Genomic DNA, 26392 nt, shown 5'->3' on the forward strand with positions numbered 1-26392 from the left:
ACGCAAAATGTGTTACATGAATTGCATAACGGCTAACCGCAGTCTTAAAAAATCGTCACGCGAAATTGTAGTATAGTAACTAGTTTACATAATAGACTAACGAAATTATACGTACATTGTACTGTTATTATAGCGCGTCTTTCGTGAATGTTCTAACGTGTATTATGATTTGAATATGTACCTTTTCCATTGATTGACGTCGCGTTGGCGCAACGGTCACAGCACTGGTTTGTGGCTGTTGCGCTCGCGGTTGCGGGTTCGACCCCCGCACATGACAAACATTTGTATGGTCTGGATGTTTGTGTCTGGTCTCCCCATCGTGCCACGGAGAGCACGCTAAGCCATCGGTCCTGGTCTTTATCCCGGTAGAAATTTTTTCGTCTTCCTTAGAAGGACCGGACCAGGCATGTCTGATCAGGACTAGATAAGGCATGTAACGCAGATGATTGGTCTGGACCTGATCAGGATGAGATGAGATTTCGATCGGGTCCAGATCAGGAAATCTCTTCTCATCCTGATCAGCCGGTTCGGTCCGGTCCTTTTAAAAAACACGAATGTATATTATTGAAAAATTTGTTTAACAAAAAAAAAAGCGAATTAATATTATAAATATGTTACTTAACATAATTATTATGATATTTATTTCCGTTTATTTTTCCAATGTATTATTTATTTGTGTTTTTACTTTAAGTATTAATTATTTTTATGTTATTAATTAATTATTATTATTAATTAAATTTTATTTATTAACTTCTAATAATTAGCTACTAATTAACTATTTTCTATTACTTACGACTGCTCCACTATGTAGAAATGAACTCCCGGCTAGATTGTCTTGATAACTGTATATATACTAAGTGCGCCTAAAAACATTAATAGCGCGATTCAGGCTCAGTTCACGTAATTTTTTTCAGGCTATCCTGATCTGGACCGGACCGGGTCCTGATCCAGTATGGCTTACCATACTTGATTATATTTTACATCAGGCTATCCTGATCTGGACCGAATCGGATCCTGATCCAGTATGCCTGATCCAGTATGTTTTATTAAATGCCTTACCATACTTGATTATATTTTACATCAGGCTATCCTTGTCTGGACCAGACCTGGTCCTGATAAAGCTTGCCGGATCCGGCATGCCTCATTTTATCTTGATCCGGTCCAGATACATGATCTGGTTGAGCCTGACCTTTTTTCTAGTCGGGATCATGTACACCTATAGCGATCGTTACTCAAAATAGGGAACATATCCGCCAACCCGAATTAGAGCAGCGTGGTGGATTAAGCTCTGATCCTTCTCCTAAATGGGGAAAGAGGCCTAGGCCCACTGCTGGAGTGAGATATTACAGGCTGAAGCGTACATTGATTTATTATTAATATTAGGTATAGTAGCACTGTATTACATATAACTTTAAATACACTAATATTAATACACCATACCATTAAGATTATAAGATTGAACAAAAAAATTTTTTTTTTTCATAGTAGTAAAATATTGTATAATATGAAGGAACACTTTAATTTAACTTCTTTTTATTTAAGTTTTTAATTTAGCAGGCCGTCGTTTTATTAATAACATTATGATATTTTAACACACTTTCGATTGGATTTGTATTGCTTTGAAAATCCATAGTCATAATCATAAACATATAAAAGACTATTAATCTGATACCTTCATTGCAGCGCTATAATAAATTGTTGCTATTTGCATACATTTGTATAGAATGTTCGAATCCTAACTGCGTTCCTCCAAATGAGGGGTTCAGTAGGTTTTATAGTACACGTTACACGTAAGATAAAACTCCTAGTCCTCATCCCTAGCCTAGTTTTAAATTTTACTTTGTAAATACTATTTTTTTTAGTCCTAAAAACTTGAATTATAGCTTGTGAATTATAGCCGTGTTTACGCGCTCACGAAAGCAATCATGCGTCTATTATTATTGCATCTATTTAAACAAAATCGAATTTAAAAATGGGCTAGGTTTTTTTTTAATGTGGAACGTGATTTACGAATATAACAGCTACAGAATATTATATATATAGGGACCCCTATTTATAGGGACGCAGTTAGGAGTCGAACATTCTGTATAAATGTATCATAGTGATGTTACCTCGTAAAACTTATACAAGTAGCAGTTAAAATTTTTAGTACCTACATTTACGTGACAAAAAAACTTAAAATTATGTATGTAAATTTATTTACTAATGTTAGTAAATCACGTAGTCATTAAGGGACTTGGCGCGATTGGTATTTTGAGGCTCCCGATATTTCAAGCGCCTTGGTCACGGGCGAGTCACTCACTATTGAAAAAAGCGACTCATAAACTCGACTTATTTCACATCATCATCATCATCATCACTTCAGCCTATTGCAATTCACTGCTGGACATAGGCAACTTCATCCTCCACAAGTTCGCGCCAAAAATGGCGTGAACTCACGTCGCTGGGCAGGCAGGTTGGTGACCGCAGGGCTGACTTTGTCGCACCGCAGACGCTGCTGCCCGTCTTCGGCCTGTGTATTTCAAAACCAGCAGATAGATGGCTATCCCGCCATCGGTCTGCTTTAAAAGTTCCAAGGTTGTAGTGGAACTGAGTTTTCTTTTTTTTATAATTATATAGACTTGCGTTTGACCACTATTTCACCTGATGTTAAGTGAGAATGTGGTCTGGGATAGAGATTCACTCGCGACTTAAAGATCCCCAAATTGTAGCTATCCGGAAACACAGAGTAGTCGCCTTTTACGACTTTTTTAAATTTAATACTTTGAAGTCGGGGTTTTAAAACTCATAAGTATAACGACATAACCATGTTACGTATTAAAGAAGTACCTGGCCTGACTTCATTTTTAACCGACTTCCAAAAAAGGAGGAGGTTCTCAATTCGACTGTATTTTTTTTTTTTTTTTTTTTTTTTTTATGTATGTTACATCAGAACTTTTGACCAGGTAGACCGATTTCGACAAATTTTGTTTTAATCGAAAGGTGGTGTGTGCCAATTGGTCCCATTTAAATTTATTTGAGATCTTACAACTACTTTTCGAGTTATATCTAATAATGCGTTTTTACTTGACGCTTTTTTCGTCGACCTACGTTGTATTATACCGCATAACTTTCTACTAAATGTACCGATTTTGATAATTCTTTTTTTGTTGGAAAGGGAATAACCCTAGTTTAGTACCATGATAAGGAAACCAGGATCTGATGATGGATCCCAGAGAAATCGAGGGAAACTCTCGAAAATCCGCAATAACTTTTTACTGGGTGTACCGATTTTGATAATTTTTAATTTAATCAAAAGCTGATGTTTATCATGTGGTAACATATAAATTTTATCGAGATCTGATGACAACTTTTTGAGTAATCTTTGATAACGCGTAGTTGCTTGACTATTTTTTCGTCGATCTACGTTGTATTACTTGTCGATGTAATTGAAGTCGGTTTTTTTTTCGTTTGCGAGCAAACATAATTTTTAATGTAAAAAGTATTTTAAATTCAAAGTAAAAGTAGTTGATAGGTACGGGGTAAATAAAAGACTACCAGGTGTAATATGGTTGACTCATTTGATTTCCTAACAGCCATTACGACAGTCATTCGGATCATCACTTTTTTCTATGGTAATCTCCTAGGTAGTACCTATACGCTTTACATAAATAAGAATTATGCAAACCATGAACCATCCGACACACTTGGGAGAAATCGATTAACTTACTCACTGATACAAAAACTTTACACCAATTAAACTTTTTACCATCATATCCTGATCTTTGCGAAATATTTGTATGAAACAAAAATAAACGAAAATATCTAAAACTAGACGACTTATGAATTACATCAGGTATGAATATGTAGACATGAAACTGATACTTAATTGACGATATACCTATATTGTTATGGATTCTTTTATTATGATATACATATAATTAAGTCATACCACATTATTTATATAAGTTAAATTTGTCATGAATGTTTCTTATCAACTAACTAATTTAGTAAACTTGTAAAAAACATTTATCTCCTGTACAAAAGGTCAATGTCCCGGCTGACATATGATCGCCCAGCCTATGCCACTAATGATAGAAGTTTGAAATTTTGTGAGGGTATTGATTTTACAGCTGTTTTTTTTTCTTAAGTATCCTGTAAAGTGTTGAATGTTTCTATCGTCATTTTTAATTAGATATGAATTAAATATAGTGTTTCGCTCATAAACAAATAATTAAATATGCATTTAAGGAGATTTGAATTTAATTCCTTAAACAGGGTAAAAAGGGGTGTTAAGCCTGTTTAGTTAGAGTTACTTTTGAATAATACATAAATTTCTGTCAGTCTTGACAACAGTTTGTCCCCGTTTTGTCCAAAAAAATCGTCACAACAATATATTTTAATACTTAAGTAGCATAGACGTTGACATAAAACTGAAAAATTTATTTACGCTTCAGCCTGTAATATCCCACTACTGGGCATAGGCCTCTTTCCCCATGTAGAAGAAGGATTAGAGAGAAAAATTTATTTATTTTCTGGCTATAATAAAACTTTTTTTCATACAGGTCTTCAACGTTATCCGAAGCTATTGAGCGAGTTAGACCATGAATTCAAACGAGTTGTACCACCAGAGCTAATGTCCTCAGACGAAGAATTAACAAGAAAAATAACGGAATACATAAGGGCGTTCTATTTCCAACAACGACCTGTTGATATGCGCAACATCGATAGTCTTATTAACGTAAGTTAATCATTAACATAAATATTAAATTATTAGTTTAAGAGACATCTACGTAATAAACCCATTTTATTCCGAAAATACTGTACATCATTTTTGGAAAAGAGCTGATTCTGTTTAAGCTATTGGGTCGACATTTGCTAAATATATCTAAGAACCACCGAAAGAAAGTCCGCTTTCACATAAAAGAACACACCGAAATCGGAGCATCCGTTCTAGAGCTATGATGCCACAGACAGACATTGGCGTTATACTTATAACATCCCTTCTTTTTGCGTCAGGGTTTAAAAACGATGTTTTTCTTAGTAAAACTTGTCGGAAATTAGCAATATTGTATTCTATGATAAAAGCCGTAGTTTATTTTATCAGCATTCATACTGCAACATACATTAGTTTATGCAATAGATTTGTAACAACTTACAGTTAAAAAGAAAGTGCTCAAATGACATACCTATTAAGTTTATTTTTTGGTATTACATTAACTATTTAAAAATAGAATGTTGTTAATATACGTATTTTCTAGTTTAAATAAATTATGTTTGCTCGCAAACGAAAAAAAAACCGACTTCAATTACATCGACAAGTAATACAACGTAGATCGACGAAAAAATAGTCAAGCAACTACGCGTTATCAAAGATTACTCAAAAAGTTGTCATCAGATCTCGATAAAATTTATATGTTACCACATGATAAACATCAGCTTTTGATTAAATTAAAAATTATCAAAATCGGTACACCCAGTAAAAAGTTATTGCGGATTTTCGAGAGTTTCCCTCGATTTCTCTGGGATCCATCATCAGATCCTGGTTTCCTTATCATGGTACTAAACTAGGGTTATTCCCTTTCCAACAAAAAAAGAATTATCAAAATCGGTACATTTAGTAGAAAGTTATGCGGTATAATACAACGTAGGTCGACGAAAAAAGCGTCAAGTAAAAACGCATTATTAGATATAACTCGAAAAGTAGTTGTAAGATCTCAAATAAATTTAAATGGGACCAATTGGCACACACCACCTTTCGATTAAAACAAAATTTGTCGAAATCGGTCTACCTGGTCAAAAGTTCTGATGTAACATACATAAAAAAAAAAAAAAAAAAAAAAAAAATACAGTCGAATTGAGAACCTCCTCCTTTTTTGGAAGTCGGTTAAAAAGGTTGATTTAATCTAGTTTAAAAGTTTTTCAATTAATAATTATAAAATAATCTTTAAGTTACCTACACTAAAGGTATAGCTGATAAAACAAAACACAAACATTATTTTAAAAAAAACAACACTGATATCATGGTTAAACGGATGTCGTATCTCTCTCTGAGATGACCATGACACAAATGAATACTTCATTTTAATATTTTTATCTCGAGATAACAATAGCAATAAAATGTATATCGACACGTTTTTTATAAAATAATATTGTATTCCTGATTGATAACATATTATGATATATTTTTAGATTCTTTAACAATATAATAATCGGATTGTTCACGAAGATCATGAATATGTTTGACGGATTGAATGACTTGTACTTTTCGTCCTGAAATTACAACGGTTCAGGGACTTTGCTAAAACCGTGTAACGCAATTAACTAGTAATACACTAAAACAAATATTGGGCTAAGCAAAGTTATTTTTTTAAAATGTTGCAACCATGTCCCTATATAATAGATTGGGTAATTTAATGTTTCAACAATATGGAATGGGAAAATTATAGAAATCAGAATGTATTGTTTCCATTCTCTCACGGTTTTGTAAACAGTTGTTCACAGACGTTATGTTCCTCCGTCCAGTGCTGGAAACTTTGAGATTCCAAGCGATGACGAACCGAACGAGTCCAACCTACTTCTACAGATTTGCCTTTGATGGGGCTCTGGGACTGTTCAAAAGGATGCTAGGAATAAACTACCCTGGTGCATGTCATGGTGACGAAATGGGCTACCTGTTTTATTTCTCGAGGTTTAACTACCGGCTAGACGACGATTCGCCAGAATTAAAAGTTTCTAAGAAAATGGTGCAACTGTGGACAAATTTCGCCAAAACCGGGTAAGTCATAATTTTCAATGACTAGTATATTTTTTATCAAAACTACACTACATCCATATAATGAAAACCGCGCATTATCAAAACTGCATCGTACATTGATATGTCAGTCTATAATCTTTTTCGGTCTAGAATTCATTTCAATAAATCGTTACCTTAATTTTTAACCGATTTCAAAAAAAAGGAGGAGGTTACTCAATTCGACCGTATATTTTTTTATGTATGCTCGGGGATAACTCCGTCGTTTATGAACCGATTTTGATAATTCTTGTTTCGTTGGAACGGAGATATCCCTAGTTTGGTACCATGATAAGGAAACCAGGACCTGATGAAGGGATCCCAGAGAAATCGAGGGAAACTCTCAAAAAGCCGCATCACTTTTTACTGGGTGTACCGATTTTGATGATTTTTAATTTAATCGAAAGCCAATGTTTATCATGTGGTCACATTTAAATTTCATCGAGATCTGATTACAACTTTTGGAGTAATCTTTGATAATGCGTATTTACTCGACAATTTTTTTGTCTACCTACGTTGTATTACTTGTACTACGATATAATTGAAGGCGGTTTTTCTTCGTTTACCTGCAAACACAATTATGTAATTCGTACATTTAAGCACCTATGTAATAAGATAAAATACTGCGAATATTTCTTGGTAAAAAACTTCAAGTTTCCGAGCTTTCTTTTTTCAACTTCTTCAACATTTGTTTCTGAGAATATCAATCAATCATCAATTATTTCAGCCTATCACAGTCCACTGCTGGACACAGGCTTCCACAAGTTCACGCCAAAAATAGCGCGAACTCATGTGTGTTGCCCATAGTCACCACGCTGGGCAGGCAGGTTGGTGACCGCAGTACTGGCTTTGTCGCACCGAAGACGCTGCTGCCCGTCTTCGGCCTGTGTATTTCAAAGCTAGCAGTTGAATGGTTATCCCGCCATCGGTCGGCTTTGTAAGGTCCAAGGTGGTAGAGGAACTGTGTTATCCCTTAGTCACCTTTTACGACATTCACGGGAAGAGAGGGGGTGGCAATATTCTTTACTACCATAGCCACACAGGATTCTGAGAATTTAGTTCTCTTTAATTATTAATTAAATTGTAATAATAATTGAAATCAATAAAATTCAATACTCGTTATAATTTTCAGAAATCCGACACCACCTGTCGACTATGAATCTGCAGTTAATTTCAAATGGCTGCCCGTCAACGACACATCTCACATAAACTACCTCGATATCACAGGAAACTTCACTCTTCTACAAGAGCCTGAATCCAAAAGAGTACGATTCTGGGATTGGCTGTACGATAACTATGCCAAAAAACTTGCCACTACACGTGTAAATAGCAGTGAAATTAATACATAATCAAAACGCTAACTTTTGCAACACTGTTATCAAGTGTTGTGAGTGTAAAATTATACTTGTGCTATTTTTATATTGCACATTATCATTGTAAATGGATGATCGTTAATTCGTTATGTATTCTACTTAAATACAATAAAAGACGTAGAGCAAATTAACAACGTACTTATGTAACTGAACTTAGCAGTAATACGTATTTATTTTGTTTTTGAATATATTGAAATAATGTGATAAGTATTAAAATCTAATATGGCGGCATTCCAATCATTTGTATTATTCTACCAGTTTAATTAATTGTAGCAAGCGAGTCGTGTTTGTCTCCAATAAAAAGTAAAATGTTAATGCAAATTATAAATTGCATTTGTTTTAAATTATTTAAGATTAGCGAACATTGTTGTAGATAAGTTATATATAAGTTAGTATAAGTTCAATATTTTTTTATTAGTTTTTTAACTGTAAATACGTATTATTAAAATTAAATATAAGTATTTAAACAGATGTGTTATTTACCCTCTTAACCTATTCGCCTCGGTTGACTCTCGAATTTTGATTCATCAACATCAACAACATAAATATTACACAGCCGATGTGAACGGAGATACTTATTTTATCTCTAAAGGGAAAATTTTATTACGTCCTGGAAGGTCGATAGACATACCACGGTTTATTTTCGTAGACATTTATTTATTTATTTTACTAGGTAATCCAACAGCGTTATGTATACAATAGTAGGTATGTTAACAATACAAAGTTTGAATATGGGCAAAATAGGATGACACTTTAATGAAAAAATTAATTATTATGAAATACATAACTAGGCATTATGTTAAAAAGTAAACAGCTATGTTCAATCTTATCTATTGTAATTAGAGGTGTGTGCATAACATGTAAAGGTGAATGTGTGTTCGCGTAGGTGTGTGCACATAAGACGAATGTGTACTAGTGTGGGTATGAGCATAAATATGTAGGTGCTGGTTTTGAATATTTTTGTTAAAATGCATCTTTTTTATTTCATTCTCAAGTGACGCCTTCGTTCTTAAGTAAACAAGGTCTAAGTTCGAATACTGGGTATTGTATTGTTACGTGTTAGGGTTCGAAGGATTTGGAGAGAAAGACCTGCTGACTCTTTTCAAGACTTTATTCACTAGCACTAGGTCCAACACAAAGCACTAGGTTCAAACACTAAGCACTAAGTTCAAACACTAAGCACTCACAATGTCCTCAGTCGTAGCCAATGTCGTAGGTTTCGCTGGTACCACTCTTGATCACTAGTTTTCACTCTTGAAGTCGCCTCGAAGATCGCTCAAACTGAACTGTACTGGCTCGCCTCCTTACGGCTATTTATATCGGCCGACACGAGGCCCAGACCATTCTGGAAAGTTCGCGCATGTGCCCGGTTTTCGAGACTATACTTCTATAAAGTTCCACAGTAGTTCCTCTAACGCCATCTAGTATTGAGTAGAGAGTTTCATGCGGTCTCTGTCTTTGCGTGGTTTTAATGGTTGCCGCTAGATGGCGCTAGTTTCTTTGTGTGTCCTTAACACTACTCCCCTCTTAGAGATGCTCGTCCCGAGCATCGTTGTTACTGCCATGGTATCGCGCCAGACGGTCTATGTGTACCACTTTGAATGTCCCTCTTGGTTGCTTTTGAATCCTGTAAGTCACATCATTCAGTCGGGTAACCACTTTGTATGGACCGTCCCACTTGGTCTGCAACTTTGGCGATTTCCCTTTCCGGCGGGTTGGGTTATGCAGCCACACCAGTGACCCTTCCTTGAAGCCGCTCGTGTTCGATTTCCGGTCGTATCTGGTTTTCATGTTCTCGCTTGAATGTAACCCATTTTCCCGAACCAAGGCGTGTATATAGCGCATTTTTTCCCTTAAATCGCTGACATAGTCTTGTACGGTATTTGGTCCCTCCGGTGCCCCTCCAGTCAATAGGTCTACTGGTATTCGTAATTCTCTACCGTAATTGACATACGCCGGGGTAGCTTTTATGCTCTCATGCTCGGCGGTTCGGTAGGACAGAAGGAAGAGCGGTATATACTTGTCCCAATCTTTTTGTTTGTCGTCTACCAATTTCGCCAAATGCCTCTCAAGGGTCTGGTTAAATCTCTCAACCATTCCATCAGACTGTGGATGGTACGCGGTGGTCCTCGTCTTATGCATGCCCAAAATTCTGCATACTTCCTGGAATACTTGCGATTCGAAGTTCCTGCCCTGATCGGAATGGATTTCTAGAGGCACGCCAAAGCGACATATCACTTCTTCGACTAACTTAGAAGCGACTGTTGTAGCTTCTTGGTTTGGTATGGCGAACACTTCGGGCCATTTGGTGAAGTAGTCCATCACGACCATAAAATACTTGTTTCCCGATTCCGTTACAGGAAATGGCCCCGCTACGTCAACTGCAATTCGTTCCCACGGTGCACCGACGTTATACAACCGCAGATTCCCACGGCTCCTGGTCTGTGGTCCTTTTACAGCAGCGCAAGTAGTACATTTGCGGCACCAATCCTGTACATCATCTCGACAATGCAACCAGTAGAATCGTTCTCGCACTTTTGTTAACGTCCTCTTGACACCCAGATGACCTCCTGATACGCCATCATGTATTTCACGGAGAATATCTGGTACTCTCGTTCTCGGGACAATTATCTGAAGGTGGGACTCTCTGCCGTTAGTCTTCTCCCATTCCCGGTAGAGTATTCCGTTTTGAAGTATCAGACTGTCCCATTGAGCCCAGTACGCCTTAGTGACAGCGCCAGTGGGTGCAACCTCACTCCAGATTGGTTTTACGTCACCCCGTTTCTTCCATGTGATGATGTGCCGAAGGTCGTCATCTCTTTCTTGAGCTTCCCTCATAGCATCACTCTCCCAGATACCCAAAGGACTTGTTCTTGTGAGCTTTAATGTTACTTCATTAGATTCTTGCTTAACACAATGTTTGCAGTCTTCCGGACACGGCCTTCTTGAGAGTGCATCGGCATTTCCATGCATCTTTCCGCTGCGGTGTTCCACCTTGAAGTCGTACTCCTGAAGCTGCTCAATCCATCGAGCTACTTGACCTTCTGGGTTCTTGAATTGCAGTAGCCACTTTAAGGCTGCGTGATCAGTTCGCAGTAAAAACTGTCTGCCGATGAGATACTTGTTGAAATGTTGTAGCGTCTTTACAACAGCCAAGAGTTCTCTTCTTGTCACACAGTAGTTTCTCTCTGGCTTGGATAAAGATTTGCTGAAATATGCAATAACTACTTCTCTTTCACCCTGTTTTTGAGATAACACCCCTCCAATGGCCGTGTTGCTTGCATCCGTGTCGACTATAAATCGACCTTCGGTTTGTGGATATCCCAGGATTGGTGTTTCACACAGATGTTTTTTCAGTTTCGAAAAGAATCTTCACAAGTCCCATCCCAACTAAATTGTCATTTATCTTCTGTCAGCCGATGTAATGGCTTGGCTATCTCTGAGAATCCCTTAACAAAATGCCTGTAGTATGAGCACAGTCCGAGGAATGCCCGCACTTCGGTTTTGTCCTTAGGGGTAGGCCATTTTTGGACTGCTTCCAGTTTCTCCGGGTCTGTCTGGATTCCATCACTGGAGATAACATGGCCGAGATAACTGACCTTATTCCTGAATAAACGACACTTTTTCGGGTTCAACTTTAATTTGGCCCCCTCTATTTTAGCGAAAACTCGCTCCAAGTTTTGCAAATGGTCCTCGAAGTCACGGCCGACAATGATGACGTCATCTAAGTAGACTAAGCAAGCCTCTCCAACTAAGCCTGCCAGTACACACTCCATGAGTCGCTCGAATGTGGCAGGTGCATTGCACAATCCGAAGGGCATGACTTTAAATTGCCATAAACCTTTACCGGTCGAGAAAGCTGTCTTCTCCTGGTCTTTTGGATGAATTTCCACCTGCCAGTATCCAGATTTTAGATCTAGGGTTGAGAACCATTTCATGCCACTCAAGGTATCCAAAGTGTCGTCGATTCGAGGTAACGGGTAACTGTCCTTCTTAGAGACATCATTGAGACGCCTATAGTCCACACAAAATCTCGTGCTACCATCTTTTTTTTTCACTAATACAACAGGTGAGCACCACGGACTTGCAGACGGTTCAATAATCTTATTCCTTCTCATGTCCTCCAAAAGGCCTTCAACTTCTTTTTCCTTTGCGATTGGTATCCGTCTTGCTCGTTGACGAATTGGTCTCTCGCTTCCGGTATCTATTCTGTGCTGGACCATCGACGTTCTTCCAAGGTCCCCTTCGTGACTGGAGAAGATATTCGCGTAGCGCTGTAAAAACTTCTTGGCTTTCATGCTCTGCGAATAAGTAAGATTACTCTTGCAGTCATCGAGTAGCTCAGTCACTAATTCGTAGTTGTTGCTCTTTGCCAAGTCTGCGCCTGTCATCGAACTACACTTTTTCATCCAGACAACTTCTTCACATTTTCCAATGACGTCACCTTTGTTCAAGCAGATCTCGCGATCATCAAGGTTCAAAACCTTGACCACAGCGTTACTGCTTCCATTAACAAGGGTTCTCGCCGTCATCAGTTTTTGCGCCGATGTCTTGGCAGGTGTGTCTTCGATCAATACGCATCTGTTTGACTTTTTCTTTCCAGTTGTCGGTAGTTTCACCAACACCCGAGCTTCCGCTCTTCCAGGTATAATGACTTTCTTTACACATGCAACTTTCCCGCAAGCACCACCAAGAATGAAGATTTCTTCTTTACCACACTTGAAAACTCCGTCAGTGACATTAATTCTGCAGTTGTGTTTCTTCATAAAATCCAAACCCAAGATGCAATCATCCATAATCTCAGCCACGATAACGTTATGAGAGTATGAGGACCCCCCTACATACATCGTAACTGACATTTCTCCCAGGACGGGTATTGGCTGACCGGAGGCCGTAAGAAGCCGACAGTTAATTCTCCTCTTGTGTCCCCTTGCGGCTTTTACCAGCTTTGGGTTCACTATTGTTCTAGAGGCGCCTGTGTCTAGAGTCATTTTGCAATCCGTCCCGTTAATAGTCCCCTGAATTGCAAGACTATTCCCGCTGCATGCCTGGGAGATAACAGTTATTGGGGCTTCCTCCGCGTCAGCCAGTACTCGCCCCTTAGTCCTGGCTTTTATTCGTTTCCCTGCTCCCGGGCAGGGGACGAAGCCCCTTGTTTCTTCAGCTCCTCTACTTGTTCCTCAATCCTTTTCATCCTTGCTATCTGGGTCTCCTTCTGCGGGCAGTTGAGCTGAAGATGGCCTCTTTCGCCGCACTTGTAGCACATGACTCCATAGCTTTTCTTCGTAGGAGCCTTGACCTCCTTAACTTCCTCAGAGACCTCGCGGATCTTATGGGTCTGCCGTATGTCATGGCGAACAGCCTCTACTTCCAAAGCATGCGCCAATGCTTCCTTTAGCGAGGTATGGTGTCGAAGTCTCACTGCATCTCTGACCTCCAGGTCTTTGATTCCGTCGACAAATGCTTGAACAATATTCGTGTCTACCATCTTGGTGTCGGCTCCTGGGTGTGCCTTCCTGACGATTTTTTCAATTTCCAACGCCCATTGTTGTAGTCCTTCTCCTGAGCGTTGGACTCTGTCACGCAGTTGGGCACGGAACACGTGTTCCAGGTGTCGCTCTCCGTATCGGGATTCAAGTGCCTCCATCAAGCCGTGGAACCCGTTTCCTGTATGTGGCAGTGCTTCCAGAACCGACAAAGCTTGCCCTCTGAGCGCAACAGTGAGAGCGGTCAGGCATTGCTCTTCCGTCCATCCGTTGGCAGTAGCAACAGTCTGGAATTGTTGACGATAAGCGTTCCACGGAGTAGTGCCGTCGTACGGAGGCACTTTCACTCTCGGTCCTTGCGCCACTCCGGTACTTCCACTAGACATCGCGACTCCCATGGTTTCAAGGCGCACTACTTTCTTCTATAATTCAGTGAGGCCGGTTTTCACATTTTCGACATCCAATCCTAACCCGGTAACTCGTTCTTCCACTACGTCGACATCTTTCGAAGCTTGGTCACCGCGTCACTAACATCTTTTACAGCCCCAAGCGTTTTTTCTTGGAGCTCTTTTTGTTGCTCTTGTAATTCTTGCAAAGCACCACGAATTTCAGCCTTTTGTTGCTCTTGTGATTCTTGCAAAGCACCACGAAATTCAGCCTTTTGTTGCTCTTGTGATTCTTGCAAAGCACCACGAATTTCAGCCTTTTGTTGCTCTTGTGATTCTTGCAAAGCACGAATTTCAGCCTTTTGTTGCTCTTGTGATTCTTGCAAAGCACCACGAATTTCAACCCTTTGCTGCTCTTGTGATTCTTGCAAAGCACGAATTTCAGCCCTTTGCAGCTCCATTAATTTAATTAAACTTCCTAATTGAAGAGCCACTTGAGAGTCTGTAGAAGTTACGGTGTCACTGGTGGGCGCGGTAAGGTGGGCGGGTCCGGTGGGCGGGGCTTGAGACAAAGTGGGCGGGGCCTGAGCCTGAGTAGGCGGGGCCTGCGTCCGAGTGGGCGGGTCCTGCGTCCGTGTGGGCGGGGCCTGAGGCCGAGTGGGCGGGGCCTGGGGGCGTGGTCAGTGGGCGGGGCATGATAGGCGGGGTCAGTGGGCGGGGCTTGGTCCATGGTGGGCGGAGCTTGGTCCCTAGTAGGTGTGGGCTCCGCAGCTCGTTGTGCCCTTGTCCTGACGCCCTTGAAGTCCTTGGAGTCTTCTCTCGGAGTCAATGGCATCTCCAAATCCCACTTCTGACACCAGTTGTTACGTGTTAGGGTTCGAAGGATTTGGAGAGAAAGACCTGCTGACTCTTTTCAAGACTTTATTCACTAGCACTAGGTCCAACACAAAGCACTAGGTTCAAACACTAAGCACTAAGTTCAAACACTAAGCACTCACAATGTCCTCAGTCGTAGCCAATGTCGTAGGTTTCGCTGGTACCACTCTTGATCACTAGTTTTCACTCTTGAAGTCGCCTCGAAGATCGCTCAAACTGAACTGTACTGGCTCGCCTCCTTACGGCTATTTATATCGGCCGACACGAGGCCCAGACCATTCTGGAAAGTTCGCGCATGTGCCCGGTTTTCGAGACTATACTTCTATAAAGTTCCACAGTAGTTCCTCTAACGCCATCTAGTATTGAGTAGAGAGTTTCATGCGGTCTCTGTCTTTGCGTGGTTTTAATGGTTGCCGCTAGATGGCGCTAGTTTCTTTGTGTATCCTTAACAGTATGTATTGACATTACGGGAGAGGATCGAGTTACGTACGTAATTAGCTCTTACTCGAGATGTATGAAATAATGGCTTAATATGTCTAGAGTGCCTTGATGGAATTCGGAATTCAATCCGGGATAAAAGCTCGCTGCAAACTATTTTCCCACTTATGATATCATATAATAAGACAATATCGTACTGCTTACGACGTTGGCTTAGGGATTCAATTTGGTAGTGTTTACAGGAATCAACACAGGAGGGACAGGTTATGTAAGTTTTGAAATTCAAAAGCTTTATAATTTTTTTCTGGAATGCTTTAATCCTGTCGATGTGTACATTAATGTATTTTATGTAAAAATAAATCATGGCGCTTTGCTCTATAGTCTTAGTTGCCTTTTGATAAGCTTTCTTATAGAAAAAGAATTGTTAAAATCTGTTTAATAAAATTTTTAGGGATCGTACGAAAATCATAGATAAACATGATTTTTCTTTTAAAACAAATCTGAAGATTAAAAAAAACTAAATGTATTTTTGTATTGCGCTGAGATGAAAAACATCTTTCGCATCAGGCAATTTTTTATCAGTAATTTGTCAGTAAATTAATAAGAGCTTTACTATATATAAAGCAATCAAACTCTTTAGCTAAGTGGACTCTTACAAACGCTTTCAAGCTTCTGGACTGGAAAGGATTCGGCATCCACATCAATGGCGAGTATCTTACCCACCTCCGTTTTGCCGATGACGTAGTCCTTATGGCTGAGACCTTGGAAGACCTGAGCACAATGCTCGAGCATCTCAACAGTGTTTCCCAAAGAGTGAGTCTTAAACTGAACATTCAGTTAGGTAAGTCCAACTTCGTGAACGAGATCCCTCGCCGAATCCAACTCGGATGGGCAGCGTTCGGGAAACTACGGAAAATCTTCGTGTCCAATATCTCGCAGTCTCTGAAGACGAAAGTCTTCAACCAGTGTGTGTTGCCAGTGTTGACATATGGATCCTAAGCGTGGTCGCTTCGGAAGGCTCAGCGGAAATTGCTCAGCGGGCGATGGAGAGGGCAATGCTTGGTATTTCCCTATGCGATAGAGTAAGAAATTTCACCGATAGTATTGATCTTCTAGGCATAAACATTTCGTCTAATATGAACTTCGGACAATGCATAGAATCCAAGGCAAAACTTGCTGGTAAGAAACTTGGTATCCTCAATAAAGTCAGGCAGTACTTCACACCGGAACAGTTTCTTACTCTCCACCAAGCACAAGTTCGATCGTGTATGGAGTACTGCAGCCACTTATGGGATGGCTCTGCCAAGTACCAGCTCGCTGCTTTGGATTCTGTGGATCGACACGCCATAAGACTCATCGGTGACAAATCGCTGGTTTGCTCTAGACTTCAAAGTCTCGAGCATAGGCGCAAGGTTGCCTGTTTGTTGGTATTTTACAGGTTATATTTCGGAGAGTGTGCTCTAGAACTATACAATTTGGTTCCACCATCACCTTTCTACCACCGAACTGCAAGGCATCGCATGAATCTACACCGCTATGTGGTTGAAATCCCACGATCTCGCACTAAACGATTTGCTTCCTCGTTCCTAATACGCACCGCAAAAATTTGGAATGCCCTTGCGGCTTCCGTTTTTTCCAACGAACTATAATTTGGGTATCTTTAAATCAAGAGTGAATAGGCATCTTCTAGGCAAGCGCGCACCACCTTAGGCTTCATCTTCACTTGCCATCAGGTGAGATCGCAGTCAAGCGCTAGTCTATATATTTAAAAAAAAAATGAGGAGATCCGTAGGAGAACCAGGGTAACCGACATTTCTCGAAGAATCGCATAGCTGAAGTGGCAATGGGCAGGGCACATAGCTCGAAGAACCGATGGCCGATGGGGTGGAAAGGTTTTCGAGTGGCGACCGCGTACCGGGCGCTGCAGCGTTGGCAGGCCCCCTACAATGTAGTCCGACGATCTGGTCAGGGTCGCGGGAAGCCGCTGGATGCGTGCTGCGCAGGATCGATCGTCGTGGAAACATTAGGGGAGGCTTATGCTCAACAGTGAGCATCCGTGAGCTGATATGATGATGATGATGATGAAACAGACTCTCGGACACATATCTGGTTATGAAACAGACAAGAACAGAACAAACTGAATGATTACATAGGGTTTATATACAGCAACAGGAACAATGAAGCAAAGGGTGTACAGCAGTCCCATAAACAGCAAAGAGGAACTCACAGAAAGAGTTTTGGGTGTTGCTAACGATATCAGAAATGATCCCGAAATGATTCGTAGGGCAACGCAGCAAATTGTGCTTCGCGCTACAATGTGTTTGCAACAACGGGGTGGTCATTTCTAACATTTGATGCATTAGGTCAAAATAATAAGCATAATGAGTATTTGATTTTAATTTGCTAAAAATAATAAATGATTTATGAAGATAGATATTTTTGTTTTATTCCTACTTCGGTGTTTAACTGTGTTAATTGCTTTTTTTAAACGCTGATTTAAGATGTTGTATCTTAGTAATGAGTGTGCAATTTTTACTTTTAGAAAGCTAATTCCATGTAGAATAACTTAAAATTAAAAAAAGTAGGGTTATCGGGACGATGTTTTAAGAAATTTTAACATTATTGTAAAAATGATGAAAAAAAAAACAGAATTTCATCAAATTCTTTTTTATTCTAAATTTATAGCATTAATTTTCTAAGATATTTTTACTTTATGAGCATAGCCTATTATTAGCAAGCATTATAAAATTTACTCCATCGTGACAGGACATTTAGTTTAAAAGTTATACCGATTTATTTAAATAGCGCTAGCAGTGGCAATTAAAAATTTTAAAATATTCATAAAAAATCAAATATATATATATATATATTTTTTTTTGATAATTTTTTCATCGATGAAATAGGGTGTAGTTTCCCTGATTTTGATATGTGCACTTTATGCAGACTCACCCTGTATAGGTATCCGGCTTATTCATTGTATAATATATATACTCATATACACTTATACATTCGGTATATTTGTTTTTTATTTACTTTATTTCACAATCATTACTGCCTTATCTGCCTGCTAACCTAAGACATAGAAGAATGAGTGGTTGAGTAGTGATTTTCTAATTCCGTTTAAACGATTTCAATTTCTGGTGAAAACTAATATTATTTATAGAAAAGTTTGAAGACACTAAACACTTATAAAATTAGAAATTATTATACCACTAATGGTAATAACAGGGGTTGAAAGTTTCTATAGAAGTCCATCATTTTTGATGATACAACAAGAATGTAGTATTATAGTATTCAGTACATATATGACTATAAACATTCTGTCAAGAAACTGTATTTTTATGTTTCTCATTACATTTATACATATATACAAATAAATAAAATTGGAATGTCTGTTTGTAATATTAAAATAACCGCTTTTTACTAAATGCATATGGATGTATACACGGTACATATTTATATCAAAATAACATTTTTTACAAAATTTGTCTGTCTGTCTGTCTGTCTGTTTGTTCCGGCTAATCTCTGAACAGCTAGACCGATTTTGACGGGACTATCACTGACAGATAGCTGATGTAGTAAGGAGTAACTGAGCGAACTGAACAATAACTTTTTTGTATAATTCTACGTGGACAATATCTTGGGCACAGCTAGTTTCTATATATAACTAGATCAAACAAGCGTACGGCTTACTTGATGGTAAGCGATTACCGTAGCTTATCGACGTCAGCAACACCAGAGCTATCGCAAGCGTGTTGATAACTCTATCCCCAATTTCCCCCAGGAGCTCTGGTTACCTTACTCACCACCAGAATACAATATTGCTTGAAAACAGTATTATTTTTCTGTGATCTTCTGTAAGGTGAAGTACTACCCCAGTCGGGCTTTCCATATTTTGAATAGGAAATTTCCTGCTGTGCCCTACCTCAGTTAATATATATATATATATATATGCATGGTAAAGGGACATGGGAGGAGACGGAATACATCTCCTCCTTTATTCGAGAGCTGCAAACACTTTGAACGAATTACAAATATAGAGTTAAAAGGTCTTAAACTGACGCATTTTCTTAAATTGTGTACTATATATATGGTTAACTTTGTAAATATAATCAACTTATACGCGATACGATTAAAAACAGAATTAAAAGACTATACTCATTATTTATGCCTATTATCACTTAAGAAATGGTGTTAGACAATAATTTCAATAAGCGTAACTATCTTTATTGTGACCTTATTAAGAACTAGTTATAAAGAAAATAAACTTTTTATTTGTTTTACACTTTATGGTTTTAACTGAATAGGTACCGGTACCTACTTGAATAAATTAAAAATATATAGTTTCTGTTTAAAACCGAATATATTCGAAGAAACAATCGATTTGTCCAATCATTCTTTCAAGTGATACCTAGGTGCCGAGTGGTCAAGATGTTCAATTTGATTAATTCGAAGCAGAAAATTTCTTCCTTGAGAAAAGATTCTTTACACTGGAAATCTCCGTAAGTAAATTGTTATAAAAAAATATAGCCTATACCTATTAAATATAATCATATTGAATTTTTTTTCTATTTAGAATATTAGGATAAAGGTTAAAAGAAATTGTATCCACACCTGAGTGGTGCTGATCCTGTCATATTGATTTTTATGCTTTTATTACTTTAATATTAGCTAACGGAGTCTGTGCAATGATACACAATTACCAATTAAATAACACGATTCTTTACAGATACGCGCAAAGGGTGAACAACAGCATATTAGATTTCGTTGGAAATACTCCACTCATTAAGCTCAATACAATTCCAAAAGACCATGGACTTACATGTGAAATTTGTAAGTTGCAGAAGTATCAGTAAAGAGTTACTTGTTACGTTATTCGCGAGCTCTTGTATATCTTATATTACAAGTATGTCGTATTTCGTTTAGTTTTTTAAGTAAAACTTCTTTACGCACGCTTGACTAAGGGAGTAAGCTGGTGAATGCATAATGAGAGCGTTACGAAGAATGTGATCAGGCGAAATGAACGGAAGTTGAGAGATAACAGTTAGTAAAGTTAGAAAGACAGAGAGTTACGTTTCGTATATAAGTATGTAGGAGCTAAAAAACTTCAATCGTGTGATAACTGTAGGGAATATTGTATCTTAAACTATCCCTATACCAAGGTTCTCGGCAGTTAACATTCATTCAGCCATTATATCCATGCATTCACCCTCACATATTAACATTTACAATATTAATAGCCTTGTGGGATATACGACGATACGATTCAGCCTGAACATCCCACTGCTGGGTATAAGCCTCTTTCTCCACGTAGGAGAAGTATTGGAGCTTAATCCTCCACCCTGCTCCACTGCGGGTTGGCGAATATATACCATACTATGAGTCACGATCGCTATGAGGTATTTATGGTAACAACCGGAACCGATAGCTTAACGTGCTCTCCAAGGCACGGTGAGGAGATCCACAAGGACAGACATCTAAACCGGAAAGAAATATTTTTATAAATACAAATATTCAATCCGACCAGCAATCGAACTCGCAAGCTGTCGGTGTTTTAGGCGACTATACGTACCCAATACACCAGAGCAGTAGTAGTGGGATATGATTTTGTTTTTTGCAAGTTAAAATGTTATATGTTCTATAAACTTATTCAAATTAGTATTTACTTTAATATACTAATTCATCTATATATCTGGTTTTAAAGACGCTAAGTGCGAATTTATGAACCCCGGTGGCTCCTCAAAAGACCGTATAGCTCTTGCGATGGTTAGAGATGCAGAAAGTGGAAACTATATTCATGAAGATACAGAATTTGTTGAACCCACATCTGGAAATACGGGCATTGGAGTCGCTTTCAACGCTGCTTTACTCGGTAACAATAATTAAATATGAAACGATTTTACTTTCAATCATAAATGTTTTTAACATTAACTTATTATTTTAATAATTATTTAGAATAAATTTTAAACAAAATCTTTACTTTTTAGACAAAAAATGTTACATTGTAATGGGAGAAAAAAATTCTTCTGAAAAAGTAAATACTATGAAAATATTGGGTTCTGAAGTGATTCTTACACGGAAGTCCAGTACCGAAATAGCTAGACAAATAAAAGATGCCCGTCCCGATAAAGTCGTTATGCTGGATCAAGTAAATAAAAATAATCTAATATAAAATATATGTATTATTTTATTTGTGTGTACTTTTTTTATCGAAAAGTATTTTTTTAGTTTGAAAATAGCGTCAATCCTAAAATCCATTATAACACCACAGGGGTGGAAATTATAGAAGCTTTAGGAAAAGTAGATATGCTTGTTTGTGGAGCTGGTACAGGAGGAACAGTTACTGGAACTGGTAACAGAATTAAGGAAAAATGCCCTAAATGCACTGTCATAGTTGCTGAGCCCGAAGGGTCCACTATGTTCAATGTAAATGGAAAAAAACACCCTTTCTTGGTAAGAATAGTATCATTATTAAAACATGTTGTAATTATACTCTACTATTCATTTCTGCATCTACCCTCTTAATCTTTATATCTAGCAAGTCCCCTCTATATGAGAATGTGGATTTACCCAGCAGATTATATAAAATATCATTTAGCTGTGTGACGCTAACGTAACTTAACCAGCATAATAAACTTTATAATGATCAGTAACTACGTAAAGTATATTGTACATTGCTGGGAACGACTGGTAAAAGGATAAATAAATAACAAATATGGAGCATTCACTGGGGTTGTACCTAGGCCTTACAAAAGATTGCAGCTAAATAATACTGTTTTAAAGTAGTGTTGTGTTTCTGTGGGTGAGTAAGATGACCAGAGCTTCTGGGAGAAATTGGAGATAGGGCCGGCAACGCGCTTCGATGCTTCTAGTGTTGCAGACGTTTATAAGCTACAGTAATCGCTTACCATCAGGTGAGCCCTATGCTTGTTTGTCGACCTAATAGTATAATAAAAAATTTGACCGGACCTATCTAGGGTTATGTATTTCCATGCGCTGAATCCGAATTGTTTGATCCGGGTCGTTTGATCCCACCTTATTAAATTTAATTTCAAGGTCGAGGGAATTGGCGGCTCAACTGTTCCGATTGTATTAGATAAATCTGTTGTCGATGACTTTGAAGTGGTAACAGATGAGGAAAGCTTTCTGATGGCGAGAGAAGTTATTCAAAAAGAAGGGTTGCTCTGTGGTAAGTGAATTGGTAATTCAGTAAGTATTGCTAAAATTGTAGTATTTGATTGACTCAGAAAACATGCTAACTTAAAAATATATGCTAACGTTTAGGGGGGAGCAGTGGAACGGCAATGGCTGCAGCAATTAAAGCAGCACGCAGACATAACCTCGGGGCGGGACATCGCATTGTCGTAGTTCTACCGGATGGAATACGGAATTATATGACTAAGTTCGTCACCAATCAATGGATGGAAGCGCACCTCTTTATGAACCCACCTGAACATTCTATGAGGTTGGCCTACATAACTTTATATTACGAAATTCTATTTTTAAATTTTCTGTTGCGAGGAAGTATATATACTAAAACTCCTAGAATACCATAAAATAAATGTTGTAAGTTTTTCCCGGCCAGTTGGCTGGCAGGTAGATACTTTGATGGTTCAATCTGGACCTTTTCTATTATAAAATACTATAGTGTTACGAATAATAGAATTTTAATTTTTTTATAGGTATTTGACAACAAATAACCTTGTATCTACAATATATACATAAACATAACGTATACTTTACACTACATATGTAAATTAATATCTGTGCTTGGTTTCTTGATTATAATTATCTCTATTATATAAGAGTTCAATCTATATTATATAAGAGTTTCGTTCAATTATTTATAATTAAATTTCAGATGGTGGAATCATCCAATAACAAACTTAAAGTTGACGCATGTTTATCCTATCATAATTGACGACTTTACTTGCGCAGAGGCAATAGAAGCAATGAAAAGCGAGAATGTTGCTATTGTTGTCAACGGTGGAGGGTGAATTACTAAATATTTAAATAAAAAGGTTAAAAAAATTTGAAACAAATGAATAATGCTATTATTATTACAGATGGTTTGTTGGTGCAGTTTCAAAGGATTACTTGCGACATTCTGCTACGAATCCCACAAAATTACCGGACCAAAAATCTGAAGATTTTAACTTTAATGATCCAGTTACGATGCATTTGGTAAAAGATTGTTACACCTTGGCAAAGAACGGAAAAAAGGGAATGCCAACAATAGGTCGTCTATCCCGTATTTTAGATATCACAAGTTTTGTTGTCATCGGACAAAAAGAGATTGATGAAGGTAATGAAACAGCGTAGCAAACTTACAAAACAAGTATTTCTTTTATGGTCCTTTTCAAGATTAATCTGTACATGTATATATATATATATATATATACATCCGCTGCTATATATATATATATATATATATATATATATATATATATATATATATATATATATATATATATATATATACTAACGGACCCGGCAGACGTTGTCCTGTCTGGAAAACAGCTATCATCTTAATATATAAAATTTCTGGGATCACGACGTTTGTAGTTAAACTCCTCCGAAACGGCTTAACCAATTCTCATGAAATTTTGTGTGCATATTGGGTAGGTCTGAGAATCGACCAACATCTATTTTTCAACCCCCTAAATGTTAAGGGTAGTCCACCCCTACATTTTTTTTTAATTTTTAGATAAATTTATATTTTTTATTTTATTATGATTTGGCGTTGAAAAATACATACAACCCTAAATTTTCACCCTTCTACCACCAACCCCTATTTTTAAATAGCATTTAGCGGCAAGACAACGTTTGCCGAGTCACCTAGTCTAATATATAAAATTCTCGTGTCGCGGTGTTTGTAGTTAAACTCCTCCGAAACGGCTTGACCGATTCTCATGAAATTTTGTGTGCATATTGGGTAGGTCTGAGAATCGAACAACATCTATTTTTCATACCTCTTAGTTATAAGAGGGGGGGGGGTTGAGGGGGTTAATAAAATATTATGAAATTTGTGTACATATCGGGTCTGAAGATCGGCCAGCATCTATTTTTTCATATCCCTAAGTTAAAAAGGGGGAGGGGTCAAGGAGGTTAATAGCATATATGGCAAAACAACGTTTGCGGGGTCAGCTAGTATATATATATGTATATATAAATTTCGTCGTATATATATAAAAGGTATTTGTATATGACATATTGGCAGCCATAAATCTAATTTTTAAGGTTCTCGAAAGGAAAAAACGGAACCCTTATAGGATCACTTTGTTCTTCGTCTGTCTGTCAAGACCCTTTTTCTCAGGAACGCGTGAAGGTATTAAGCAGAAATTCATATCAAGTACTCAGGTCTACTATCCCTTGGAGCTGTAAAAAAATTAAACTTCTAAGCTTACGCAATCAAAAGATACAGCCGTTTGTGCTGCAAATTTTCAACCCTCGCAAGGGAATCAACAACTACAGGGTGCTGACTCCCGTGAACTCAGAATCTTGAAATTTGGTACGAAGCAACGTCTTGTAGCACAGATAAAGGAAAAATTGCGAAAAGCACAAATTTTTTTTCTTATATAATAAAATAAAAATATTTTTAATAATTTTGTTTGTACGGAACCCTCAGTGCGCGAGTCCTACTCGCACTTGGCCGGTTTTTTTTTAATGTATATATACTCATACTTACGAGTACATATATTATTATAATGAAACAACTACATACATATTATTATTAATACCTAATAATATCTGTTAACTTTCAGATCATTTTAAACCTGAGAGCGTGGTCACTGCCGATGATGTTCTCGAATACATATATTTGCACACTGATAAGCAGTCAAGTGCTGGAAACTAAATGTATTGTATTTACCGAAATGACAATGATAAATAGATATACCTAGATGCATTAAATACTTATTTTTATTTATTAGCTACAACTGGCAGTTTTGTTTGTAGTTCTTTGTTGTAAATTAGCACAGAAAATTACGGGACAAAACTGAAAGTATTTGCATACAACAGTTTCATCTCAAATCTCAATAACTTGAGTTGTTTTGAAAGAAACACATTTATTTATTTTTTATGTTTGTACCATTTGTTAGCTTAAAATATAATGAAGTTAATGAAGTAGTTACATATTTCGTCCACGTTATTGAGGTTGGGCATAGCAGGGAATATCCTGCTCGAGATCTGGAGCAGCCCGCCTAGAGAAGTACAATAACCTTAGGTACCTAAAGAAGATTACAGCTAAATAATTCTGCTCTCAAGAAATGTTATGTTCATGTGCTAAATAAGGTGGTCAGAAGTGGCTAGCACAAGGGGGTGCACCATGCCTCGGGCGCTTATCACAAAGGGGCGCCAAACGCTCCGCAAAACAAAAAATTGCTGGATATATTATATGCTTTTCGAATTCGGGAGGGGTGCTAAAAAGGTATTGTACCCCAAGCGTCAGTTGAGCTCGCTACGTCACTGGTGGTCAGAACCCCGGGTGAGGATCAGGATAGGGTTGGCAACGCGCATGCTTCTGGTGTTGTAGACGTCCACAGACTACATAACTTCTTAACCTAATCTAACCAACTTCTTTTCCATTTTAAGTTAATTCTGTTTTTCACAGTGAACAATATGGTTTCCCTTGAAGTCGCTCTATAGCGTTTTGATTGCGTTCCGAGGAATGGTGTTTTTTTGGTGCAAAATCCTTTTTATGCCACTGCATTAAGTCTTGTTTGGACTCAGGTTTATAATGATGAACCCAAGTCTCATCGCCAGTAACAATTCGTTTCACCACGTCATCTTTGTCTTTATTGCAGAACTTCAAAATACACGGGAACATTCCTCGCGCTGTTGTTTTTGCGCTGACGTGAGCATTCTCGGCACCCATTTTGCACTAACCTTAGTAATGCCAAAATAAGAATAGTATTTTGAAAATTGTTGTGTTCGATACTTTATTCATTTCTGCAAATTGTTTCTTTTTTAACCAAGCATCTTTCCATACTAATTTTTCTACTTTGGCAACAAGTTTTGTCGTTTTTGTCGTGGTCTCCTCATCGGAGCAATCTGGCCTTG

The 26392-nt window shown here is 38.0% G+C and overlaps 3 protein-coding genes across 3 annotated transcripts in view; 2 read left to right on the forward strand and 1 right to left on the reverse strand.

Moving 5' to 3' along the window:
* The window catches only part of LOC123662074 (esterase E4), a 33368-nt gene extending 24756 nt beyond the window's left edge, over nt 1–8612 (forward strand). The window contains exons 8-10 of the mRNA XM_045596962.1: nt 4545–4720; nt 6474–6757; nt 7905–8612. Of these exons, the coding sequence (XP_045452918.1) occupies nt 4545–4720; nt 6474–6757; nt 7905–8121 (677 nt within the window). The 3' untranslated portion in view covers nt 8122–8612. The remainder of the gene's footprint in view (nt 1–4544; nt 4721–6473; nt 6758–7904) is intronic.
* Nucleotides 8613–11053: 2441 nt separating this feature from the next.
* LOC123662481 lies at nt 11054–12911 on the reverse strand. The gene is made up of 2 exons (XM_045597322.1): nt 12278–12911; nt 11054–11139 (listed from the first exon to the last, which is right to left on the reverse strand). The coding sequence occupies exons 1-2, from the start codon at nt 12909–12911 to the stop codon at nt 11054–11056; spliced, it is 720 nt and encodes a 239-aa protein (XP_045453278.1).
* A 3170-nt stretch (nt 12912–16081) lies between these two features.
* Nucleotides 16082–25243, forward strand: LOC123662482 (cystathionine beta-synthase-like). The gene is made up of 12 exons (XM_045597323.1): nt 16082–16172; nt 16271–16393; nt 17498–17648; nt 20061–20164; nt 21036–21203; nt 21319–21479; nt 21560–21784; nt 22388–22520; nt 22616–22796; nt 23193–23324; nt 23398–23636; nt 25096–25243. Exons 1-12 carry the CDS (start codon nt 16082–16084, stop codon nt 25185–25187), a joined length of 1800 nt encoding a protein of 599 aa, XP_045453279.1. The 3' UTR covers nt 25188–25243.
* The last annotated feature ends 1149 nt before the right edge of the window (nt 25244–26392 follow it).

Source organism: Melitaea cinxia, chromosome 18 (genome assembly GCF_905220565.1).
Source record: "Melitaea cinxia chromosome 18, ilMelCinx1.1, whole genome shotgun sequence".
Taxonomy (NCBI): Eukaryota; Metazoa; Arthropoda; class Insecta; order Lepidoptera; family Nymphalidae; genus Melitaea; species Melitaea cinxia.